At 38.2% G+C, this 12,303-nt stretch overlaps 1 protein-coding gene across 1 annotated transcript in view; it reads left to right on the top strand.

Moving 5' to 3' along the window:
- Window positions 1–12,303, top strand: part of KCNQ5 (potassium voltage-gated channel subfamily Q member 5) — a 502,936-nt gene that overhangs the window by 418,503 nt on the left and 72,130 nt on the right. The window contains 1 exon segment of the mRNA XM_019796792.2: window positions 2,768–2,863. Coding sequence (XP_019652351.2) covers window positions 2,768–2,863 — 96 coding nt within the window.

Consider the following 12,303-nt stretch of genomic DNA (forward strand, 5'->3'; position numbering starts at 1 on the left):
AACAAAACTCAATTTCTAAGAATTTTCATCATATTGATGTTGACATTTGAAGGGACTGCACATGGATTATGTATATATATCATATATAGCTCTCATAAGTTAAATATATAAAACATAATGGACTTTATTTTAGCAGACTTCTAGCTAGGTTCACTGAGCTGTGTACTTAAAGAGGCGGAAGAAAATTGGAATGGAGCCATAATGAGACAATGAGCAGAGCTGGTTTAATAACTTTTGTAATGTACAGTCTGGCGCAAGAGATACGTAGTAAACATTTGCCAACTACTAATATATGTTTCTAAGCAATGCCAGTGTGATTTTTAGCACATTTTAGTTTGTTTGGCAAATGCTGAGTTCGTGCTATGTAGAGTCTGTCTCTACTTTCCAAAGGGATCTAACTCTAAACCTCATTTTCACATAAATGCCCCAAAATGGTAGCTATTGCTGTTAGTTTCTTGTCTACAGAATCTGAATTATGCTCATGAGTGGATTGCATGCACTGTGCATGTAATGTGCATACACACAACACAGACAACAAATATGTCATAGGGACTCTGATGTTTTATATGCTCTTACGTGTTTATACTTCATGAGTAATAACATTAAAAGGAAAATAAATCTTTCCTAAATGATTTCAAATAGCAGGAAAAAATTTAGGAGTTATAGATGACTAGAGCTCGAAGGTCATTTTTATAACCTCTAGATGGAGGGAAATGTTGTTTAAATCGACAAACAAGATCATACAGACCAGGTTTTTATGTTTGCACAACGTTTGGTTGATGCACCCCCAACCTAATGAAGATCTTAGACAGCATGAGACAATCACAGAAAAAGACAGATGGGAAACAGAACCCATGACGTAATTGCTAATATCATGGTACAGTCATTCATCCTAATTAATAATGGAGTCGACTACTGCTCATTAATAGCAAACACTATTATCGTATAACTGTATTTTAGACATAATTGCATTACCGATTATCTGGTCATTGTCACAGATATGCTCAGAATTGTGACATCTAAGATAAGGAAGAAGGTTAAAGGTGACCTAGAGGGACGCCTGGGTGACTCAGTTGTTAAGCATCTGCCTTCGGCTCAGCCCCATGTCGGGCTTCCTGCTCAGTGGGGAGCCTGCTTCTCTCTCCCTCTCGCACTTCCCCTGCTGTGTCTCTCTAGCTGTCTTTCTGTCAAATAAAAAAATAATAATAAAATAAAGGTGACCTATAGCCCAAAAATGTCTTTCCCAAGTTGTCATTCAGCTGAGACTTCACATCTCCTATCGATGAGAACCGCACCTGCCCTAGTAGCCTAGACCATCTTTAAGCTACTTTAAAAATATAAAGAAAAGAAAAACAACCATTCCCTACCTACAGCAAATACTGACTCAATGCTTATAAGACATCCATCTCTAGCCTAAGGGTTAGACTCCTTGAAGTTTAATAAAAAGGTAATAATTTGGGGCGCCTGAGTGGCACAGCGGTTAAGCGTCTGCCTTCGGCTCAGGGCGTGATCCCAGTGTTGTGGGATCGAGCCCCATGTCAGGCTCCTCTGCTGTGAGCCTGCTTCTTCCTCTCCCACTCCCCCTGCTTGTGTTCCCTCTCTCGCTGGCTGTCTCTATCTCTGTCAAATAAATAAATAAAATCTTTTAAAAAGAAAAAAGGTAATAATTTATAGCTAGCAAGTAAAATCAACGACTTGAAAGCAGGGGAGTTCCACGTCCCATGCCAATAAAGTGGAGACTTATGGACAAAGCCCAGAGACCGAATTTAGCAAGCTCCAAAAGCCAACCCAAGGCTGAAACAAAGCATCTTGATTCCATGGATGTAAGACCAAAGCAAACTGAAAAGAGGGAGGCATTTCAAAGAGCCAGGATTTTGGCAGATCAAAATGATAAGCAAAAGGAAGAAAACCAGCCAAAAGTACTAATATAAACATAAGAGAGACAACTCTTCTTACTAACCCCAAAATCTAAATAGGTGAGCTAAAACCAAAAAGGAATGCTAAAAGTGTGAGATTAAAACTCAGGGAAGCAGGAACCTGCTTTTGCAATAACCCATGCTCTTGTCTTTATTATATAAACAGGCAAAATGGAAAACGTGTTGTCTGAGTGTCTGGATAGCTGTGTCTCCCCACCCCTTTCGCTTTACTTTGGTAGGTGTAGAATTATGGCATCATGGAGAATTAAGCTGGGACAGATTTTAAATATACCCCCACCATTTCAGGAATGGAAAATATAACATTTCATAGTATCATCAAAGTGCTAGAAAAACTCCCATGTCCACAGTAGCAAGACATTAACTGTCCCAGATTTTAAACCCACCTCTGTCCAAAACCAGAATTCCTATCCTTTAAATTCCACCATGCACCCTAATTCCAAATAGATACAACCATTTACTCTAACTTAAGCATAAGGAAGTGTCACAGAGAAGGCCACACAAAAGACATTTTTCAAAATTGCGATTGTTATGTATAATTGTGGTGCCTCTTACCACACGATAAGAAATCATAAATGGCACTGCCTACTTGATTTACTAAAGAACAAAAGTTGTTGCGTTTCTTGACAGTCTTGCCTCAGAGCACGCCATTGCCAATGGTGTTATAACAGCAGTAAATAGTATTTGTTTTAATAAGTAATATGTTTATGAACAGGTTGCACAGGGTTTGTCTTTTCTCAGGCTCATTTTAGAGGGTTTTTTTTTTAATATTTGTCTTACTTAATAGACCTTTTGAAAAAAATTTTAAGTACCATTTTTGTATTCTGTTCCAGGGCATTCTTGGCTCAGGTTTTGCATTAAAAGTACAAGAACAGCACCGCCAGAAACACTTCGAGAAAAGAAGGAACCCAGCTGCCAACCTCATTCAGGTAAATGCCAGTGTAATAGGTTGATGGCAGCGTCTGTCTCTGTGAGTGCTTGCTGGGTCATTTTCCAGTCTTTGCGCTTCACTGCTTAGTAGAGCTACTGATTTGTTTTGTTCGTAAAAATGAAATTGGAACTTAATGTACAGTCTTGGATTTGGGTAGACATTCCCCCCTCCCCCCAAAGAGAAGAATATATATTTTCAGCAAATGGCCCATGCATTGCTCAGATTTATGAATCGTGCCAGCAAGGACATGCGGAGGTTAGCCAGTCGTGTCGGTCCTGGAATGACCTCATGTATCTTATGGATGACTTGATGAAACATAATTGATCATTAAGTGATGAAGCAGAACATGGCATTGTTCCCTGCATTGCGATTACTTTCTCCAGGCAGATGTATGCCACTGTTCTGAAGAACAGTGCCTTTGTTTAGGATGTCAAGGTTTACTGCCCATGGGATTGCTTTTAATGCCACCTAGAGCAATAATTTGAAATAGTTCATCCTATTTTAAGGGCTGGTGGGATTATGGAATATGTCAACGTTGGAGAATATGAAATAATAAGCATATTATTTGAAACTGCCTCATAATATAAGGCTGTTTAATGTTTCGTTTTCTTTTCAATAACTCTGGATTTGCTTCAGCATTAGAAAGGAATGCTTCTCCTATTGCCATCCATATCTTTTGAGAATAGAGCCATCCTAAAACCGGGTTGCTTAAGAATCACAAATATATTCTTCTCTAAATCCATGCCGTGAAGCTGGTATTTAATTATGGAGACAATGATTATACAATCTGAAATTTCTTTCCTTCCTGCCAAGCAGTAGGAGACGCAGAACTTCTAAACTATAGGGATTTGGATTGGCGATCTGAGATGTTAGGAGATTTGTCTGCATGATGTAGTGACAAGCACACTGTTTTAATTTAGATTGTAGGTGTCACTGGGTGCGTTGGTGAGGGGTAACCACTGCACAACCCTACCGTTAGCCTTTGTCTGTGGCTGTAATATGCAGGGCCTCCAACAGAAATGGAGCAGGGGAAAGGAGGGGAAGGTGCCCCAGTTATACCATGAAGGACATCTAATGACTGAATAAGTATTAGTTTTTAAATCAAACTACTCTACAACTATTGACAGACCATTGGGCATGACTTCAAATGCAAACCATCTCTATTTTTTAATGTTTAGGTTTTAAAAGAGCATTAGAGAGAAATGTTGTTGTCTTAAAGAAAAGATTCCTCAGTAGTAGGAGTTGAAGATCTAAAGCCAAATGATAATCCCCATAATGGAAAGAGGTGTCACACACTTTAGTGTGCGCACAAAACACCTGAGGCCCGGAGCTGGTAGCCTTTCCTCCTTTGGTGCTTCTTAACCGCTTATGAAATGTTGCTAACACTTTCAAAGAATTTTTCTTACTATTTTTATCTTTTAATTATTTTTACTTCTCATCTTTTAATTCTAGAACAGAGTTTTCCAACTTGTGAGTGCAGAAGTTATTCTATGGGTTCCTTACATCCATCCGGGCACCAAGCCCTGTCTGTATATGGAGCCATCATATATCTTACCCATATCGGGACTCCTTGCTCTCATGAGAATGGAGATATTGTTATCATAAATAAAGTTCAAATGTATTTAAAATCCTTACTAAGTTATTTATTAGCTTTTCTACTTATATTTTCTCAATCAACACAAAATATAACCACTTCTAGGTACAGATCCTTGATACTTCTGGATGTTAAAAGGGGACTATATATCAAAAAACATTTTAGAGTATCAGCTGTTTTGTTAGAAAGTGAGCCCTTTGAGGCATTTCTTGTGCATGTGTCCTTGTGATGATATAGAACTCTGCTGCCCAGTACAGTTGCCAATAGCCACATGTGGCTACTTAAGTTTATAAATTCAATTACTCAGTGACATTAGCCATATCTCAAGAGGTCTGTAGCAATATGATGGATACTGGCTACAATATTGTACAAGACAGATGTACAGAATATTGGAGGAGCTTCCCTGATCTAACTTATCAGCTACTAAATTGTGCAAAAGGGGCGCCTGGGTGGCACAGCGGTTAAGCGTCTGCCTTCGGCTCAGGGCGTGATCCCGGCGTTACGGGATCGAGCCCCACGTCAGGCTCCTCTGCTGGGAGCCTGCTTCTTCCTCTCCCACTCCCCCTGCTTGTGTCCCCTCTCTCACTGACTGTCTCTATCTCTGTCAAATAAATAAATAAAATCTTTAAAAATAAATAAATAAATAAATAAATAAATAAATAGTGCAAAAAACAATTTCCAATTGAACTTGAAAACAGATTGCTACTCTTGTAGAAAATCATTGGACCAGAGGTATTTTTATGTCCACAGCTAAAGCCAAACAAAGCCTTCCTCTCAGGTAACCCATAAAAGGTGAGAGGCTGACCGAACAGTTTTGCTTAGAGATCTAGAATTTCATTTTATGGAATTGCATAGCCAAGGAAACCATCAACAAAATGGAAAAGCAGCCTACTTGAATGGGAGAAGATATTAATAAATGATATATCCAATAAGGAGGTAATATCCAAAATATATACCGAACTTATACAATTCAACACCAGAAAAAACTAACAGTCCTATTAAAAAATCAGCAGAGGACCTGACCAGAAGACATACAGATGGCCAACAGACAAAAAAAAAGATGCTCAGCTTCACTTATCATCATTGAAATGCAAACCAAACCCACAATGAGAAATCCCCTCACACCTGTCAGAATGGCTAAAATCAGAACGACAAGAAATAACAAGTGTTGGCGAGAATGTGGAGAAAAAGGAAGCCTTGTGTCCTGTTGATGGGGATGTAAACTGGTACAGCCGCTGTAGAAGACAGTATGGAGGTTCCTCAAAAAGTTAAAAGTAGAAACAGCATATGATCCAGTAATTCCGCTACTGGGTATTTACCCAAAGAAAACGAAAACACTTATTTGAAAAGATACATGCACCCTTATGCTTATTACAGCATTATTTACAATAGCCAAGATATGGAAGCAACCCAAGTCTCCATCAATAGATGAATGGATAAAGAAGATGTGGTGTACTTATACAATGGACTATTACTCACCCGTAAAAAAAGAGTGAGATCTTGCCATTTGTGACAACAAGGATGGACCTAGAGGGTATTATGCTAACTGAAATAAGGCAGACAAAGACAATACCATATGATTTCACTTATATGTAGAATCTAAAAAATAAAACAAATGAACAAACAAACAAAAAACAGAAACAGACCCGTAAATACAGAGAACAAACTGATGGTTGCCGGAGAGGAGGGGGGTAAGAGATTGAGTAAAATGGGTGAAGGGGAGTGGGAGGTACAGTCTTCCAGTTATGGAATGAGTAAGTCCGGGGGATGAAAGGTAGCGTGGGGAATATAGTCAATGGTATTATAATAGCATCGTATGGTGACAGCTGGTAGCTACGCTTGTGGTGAGCACAGCATAATGTATAGAGTTGTTAAATCACCATGTCGTACACCTGAAACCGATGTAACAGTGGGTGTCATCTATGCTTCAATAGAAAATTATAATTAAACTCCTGCAGATGTAGGTAATATTTGTGAAGTCATTAATATTTCTTTTACTTAAAACTCCAGCTCATGTGTTATGCTGAATAAAAAGTAGTATAAAATGAAAGGCTTAAAATGTTCAAGAATACCTTTAAAATCTAATCATAGTTTCATTAATCAAAGTAGAATCTGCAAATTTAGAAGGCAGCTGTTCTCCCCCATCCAGCTGCAATTGATTTTTTACTAGACATAGGAATAATAACATAATTATTAAATGTTTTCATTGTTCTTCCTTGCTGTAATCCTTAGCCAGAGTTCAGAGCTTTAAGCTTTGATTATATATGGCAGAAATTTATTTTTAAGGGTGCAGCAGATTGAAAAGCAATCCTCACTTGCTGATCCATTTGTTTTCTCACCCAATAAACCTGCCTTGATTTGCTGAGCACACAAAGCATCAAGACCAAGAGTAATGTCATTTGTTTTAAGCCAGAGCCACTATCTTTCTCAAAGGGCACAGAAGGAGACTAGTTATTGTGGTGATCATTTCACATACATACAAATATCAAATCATTATGCTGTACACCTGAAACTAATGTTAAATGTCAATTATACTTCAATTAAAAATTAACATAAATAAAAAATAAAAAGGCTAGGATGCCCAAATTGCTTTGTCATTTGGTTGGTAAGACAATTAAATTAACCAGCCTTTCTGGGTTTTAAAGAAAAGTTGAAAACCCCAGCAGCTTTCAGCAAATTTAGCTGTGTCAATATCTTTGCATGATTTATTCAAATTAACTTTCGTTTCAAGTGGAGTGGTCTGGGAAAAGAAAGCAGCTTGAATACCTGCCCAAATGTCAGAACTTTTATTAGTAATGCCCAAGACTTCCAAAGTATTTTTCAGTTTGCAGGGTGTTTCTAGTACGTGATGTCACTTGATCTCCAGACCAAGCCTAGGAAGAGCTAGGACTCAGTCCCTGGTGTCTGAATCATAATGCATTACTCCTTTCAAATAGCAGCAGTTGCATCCTCATTTATGTATCTCTGAAGTCTTGGGGCTAGCATTTAAAGATACTTCAAAAATGCCATGTTAGAGGGTTTATTTTGAGAAAGATTGGACCAGCTCAGGGTGGAGCCAAGATGCTTGCTGGAAACAGAAACAGGGGAGTTAAGTGAAAGTTCGTGAAGTGGATGCCGACCAACAGGTTTATTCTCCTGAAGGGAAGAGATTAGAAGATACTGCTATGGGGAAGCTGTGTGGCCCAAAAGAAAAAAGAAAAATTATATCTTGAGACTTCAGCTTCCACCAGAGTCTTCACTCAGTTATCCTGAAGTAAGGCCACCAGTCAATGTACTCAAGCCTTGTTCAGAGCTTATATTTATATAATCTTTTTTAGTGCTTTATTCATAGATAAGAACAGCCTGAGGAAAAGTTTCCTAGATGTCCAAAACACCATGGCGGGGAAAAAAAGAAAATGGAACAGAGCTAAAGCTGTAAAAGCCTTCCAGAAATTAGAAGAAAAAGACAGAGATAGAAAATAAGACCCCCCCCCCCCGAACTGGGGGAAAAAAAAAAAAAGGAAAGTTGGATGACGCTACCGGAGATCAAATATCCAACTAATGCCTCAGAAAGAGTACAGGGAAATTCAGGGAGGGTTTTAGTGAAGAAATTTTATAGCATGACTCTCCAGAACTGAGTGGTCCCAGTAAAAGGGCCCACCAAGTGCCCAGCATGGCAATCAAAAGAACACTTGCAAATAAGAGACCGTACATGCCTTCTGGGAAGGATGTATCCAAAGGGTCAAGAATTAAGATGACATTAGCTTTCTCATTAGTAACCCTAAATTTAAAGACAACGTAACAATACTTTCAAAACTTGGGACGCCTGGGTGGCTCAGTCTGTTAAGCGTCTGCCTTCAGCTCACATCCTGGGATCAAGTCCTGCATCGGGCTCCTTGCTTAGCAAGGAGACTGCTTCTCCGTCTGCCTCCTGCTTCCCCCTGCTTGTGCTCTCTCTCTCTCTGACAAATAAATAAATAAAATCTTTTTTAAAAAATACTTTCAAAATTTTTGGAGGAAAATTATTTCCAACCTAAAATTCTACACTCAGCCAAACTATTCACTGAGTGTGAGAGTAGCATAAAGACATTTTTAGACATGGAAGATATCAAAACTTTACCTACCATTTACCTTTATTTAAGAAGTTACTTGGCATATATATATATAATATATATATATATATCTCACATCTTCTTTGTCCATTCATCCCGTTAATAGGACACTTAGATTATTTACACGTTTTGGGTGTTATGGATAGTGTGGCAGTAAACACGGGAGTGCAGATAGCCCTTTGATATCCTGTTTCATTTCCTTTGCCTATAAACCCAGAAATGGGGCTGCTGGATCATAACGGTAGTTCTACTTCTTATTTTTTGAGGAACCACTATCCTGTTTTCCATAGTGGCATATGTCTACAGTGGAATATTATTTCAACCATGAGAAGCATGGAAATCCTTCAGTTGGTGACAACATGGATGGACTTTGAAGGCATTATGCTGAGTGAAATAGCCAGACAGAAAAAGACAGATACTGCATGGTCTCACTTATATATGGAATCTAAATTTTTTAAAAGTCAAACTCCTAGAAACAGAGAAAAAAGTGGTTGCCAGGGGCTGGAGGGTAGGGGAAATAGAGTGAAAGGGTAAAAACTTTCAGCTATAAGATGAATAAGGTCTGAGGATCTAATGTACAACATGGTGACTATAGTTGATAACACTGTATTACATCATCGAAACCTGCTAACAGAGTAGAACTTAACTGTTTTCAGCTACTTGGATAGAATTATTCTTCTAAAAAAGAAGATAAACCAAGAAAGAGACACGGGATCCAGGAAAGAAGAGATCCCACTCAAGAAAGAGCAGAGGGAATCTGGGATGATAGGAAGGGAAGTCCCGGGAGAAGCTGTAGCAGGCCCCAAGAGCAGAGGAAGCAGGAGCCTGGAGAGCTCCAGAAAAAAGATCTCCAAGGAAAAAAAAAAAAAAAATGAAACTGACAGATTCCATGATTGATTCCATGACAGATTCCAGATATTCACAAGAGGTACACAAAAGCAAACTGAGAAATTGAAGAAGGGCAATAATTACTAAGACAAAACAAAACTCTACATAGAGGAAAGGCAAAGTACTCCTGGTACACCACATTGCTGAACTAGGAACAGCAGTTACGTGGTCATAATAGTGCAAATGCTAGATAGCAACTTAACTAAAAATTGCTGTTTGGATAAGAGGAAAGAAAGCGATGTGTGAGTGAGCTGCCATTTATTTTTCATGGCGGGAAGCTAATTGGTAAGGCCTAAAATTGAAATATCAAGAAATATAAATATGAGAACAAGCCTTAAAAGTAAGGATTCTTAAAAATAGAAGCAACAGGGGCGCCTGGGTGGCACAGCGGTTAAGCGTCTGCCTTCGGCTCAGGGCGTGATCCCGGCGTTCTGGGAGAGCCCCACATCAGGCTCCTCTGCTAGGAGCCTGCTTCTTCCTCTCCCACTCCCCCTGCTTGTGTTCCCTCTCTCGCTGGCTGTCTCTATCTCTGTCAAATAAATAAATAAATCTTTAAAAAAAAAAAAATAGAAGCAACAGCTGTAAGAGCTGAAGGGGCTTTACCTCTAAGGAACAAAAGTTAATGAGAAGCAAGGTGGGGAAAGGGCTTGCTGGTTTCCACCCTAAATCTTTTTGTTCTCTGACTTCTTAAATCCTGTGCCTTGAAAATAATCAGTTCCGTGTTAATTATACCTTTGGAAGGTGACCTGAAACTAAAATTTCCAGAAAGGGTCAAATGTGCCATAGCTGTAATACCCTAGACAATACAAACTAAATACTCCCTTTAAAAACTTAATTATACTGATATTGTACTTACAGTTATAGACCAAAGTTTGAATTTTTTTTGGCTGCCTAAAAGCACCAGGGTCAGCTGATAAATGGTAAATTTGGCTTTCATTTTGCTTCTTGTTGCCCTTTCCTTTGGAATATCTATGCCATGTCAGTTAAACCCCTCCGGGGCATTATTTTTCTCTTGCCAACAACGATGTGATTTTGGCTTTGAATGTAGGAATATCAGCTACTTGGACATATGGTCGTGGCCTTGAGGTTCAGGTACTTGGAGCAATCTTTTGAGAGAACAAGCTAAGGACGGGGACAAAGTTATTAAGATTGTAAGACTAATGAAGTCACACTTTCCACTTCCATCTTTACTGTTACCTAATATCAGCTCCGATACAGATGCCACTTGCCCCTTCTGTATCTCCCATTTACAAGACATTTTTAGAATGTCTACTCTTTAGAAGAGTAATGAAGGGAATAAGAGCTTAGCTACTGAGATCAATTTGATAGAAAAAGAGCAAGAAATCAGGTCTCATTTTTAAGAAAATCTTCAATTTTCTAAAAGAGGCCTCTTTCATCCCTAGTTCTTTGTAATATTGGCAGGTAATGTCTTGGTCCCATTTTTTGTTGTATTGTTTGGGATTTTTTTTCACTGGTATCTAATAACGCACGGACTTGCTGCGTGCTTCCAGTTCTACACATCTGAGTTCACATCTATATGATGCCTTCTATGAAAACTGTTTAATTAAAGCAGCCATCTATGCCTTCAGAGCATTGGAAGGTTCCCTGGGTCTCACTACATAAGAACTGCAATAATAAATCCGTGTTTTCATTGATTACTCTAGGTCACTCTGTAAATTGTGTTTAAACATTATTTGCAAAAACTAACATTTCAAGATGATATAATTGTTCTACTCTCTTTAAGATGCCAAGATGCTTAGCATACGTTTTCACAGATTTGTAGGATAAATCAACAATGAGCCATGTAAGCAAAGCTCCAGGCAAGGAACCCTGCTTCAATTATTTAAACCTCCCTTAATAATATATTTTTTAAAATACCCTCAGGTCTTACTATATATTTTTCCAGTTTTTTTATATCACTTCTTGAACATTTTACTGAAGTATGATGTGCATACAGAATACAGCACATATCTAAAGAGAACTGAGCACTGCTGTGTAACCAGCACCCAGATAAAGACACAGAACATGACCGGTACCTCCTACGTATCCTTTCTCAATCACTGTCCCCCAAGGTAACCACTGTGCTGCCTTCGAACAGCATAGATGAAATGGTATCACATAGCATGTCCTCTTTCGGGTCTTGTCTCTTTCACTCAACATGATTCATATAAAGTTCATCCATCGTTGAGCAGAGTTCTAGTGTGCTATTACTGCGGACTATTCCACTATGTTAATGTACCACAACTTACCTATTTATTCTTCTGTGAGTAGGTGTTTGAGCATTTCCAGCTTCAGTTTAAGAGCAGTGCAGCTTTGAACATTATAGTACATATCTTTTGATGAACATATATAAACACATCTATTGAGTATGTACGTATGTAGGAACACTTTCCTACATACATACCCAATATGTATGCATTCAGTATACATTCAATATACATATTGGGTATTATGTATATATGTATATTCATATATGTATATTGGGTATGTATACATTCAGCTTTAAAAGATACTGCCAACAGTTTCCCAAAGTTGTTGGGTCAACTTTTAACTCTTTTGTTCAGGGCATATTTATTTAATGAAATTCTCAAGAAAAGGCATATTATTAGATCACTTTTTTTTTTCATTTTACATTTCAAAATCATGAATGATGGTTATTCAGTAGGGATATGACCCATTTAAACAAATCTGCCACATAAAGTACAATGCTTTGATTTATGAATTATAATAAAAAAAATTTCCTCTCAGGATATTGGAGTAAACACTTGGTCATTACAAATGTTTGCAGACTTATTACAAAGGAAAAAAATTCACTAACATCTATATAGATAGTAACCTCTGGCAATCTCTCAAATGGACAGGTTG

This window comes from Ailuropoda melanoleuca, chromosome 19, assembly GCF_002007445.2.
Source record: "Ailuropoda melanoleuca isolate Jingjing chromosome 19, ASM200744v2, whole genome shotgun sequence".
Taxonomy (NCBI): domain Eukaryota; kingdom Metazoa; phylum Chordata; class Mammalia; order Carnivora; family Ursidae; genus Ailuropoda; species Ailuropoda melanoleuca.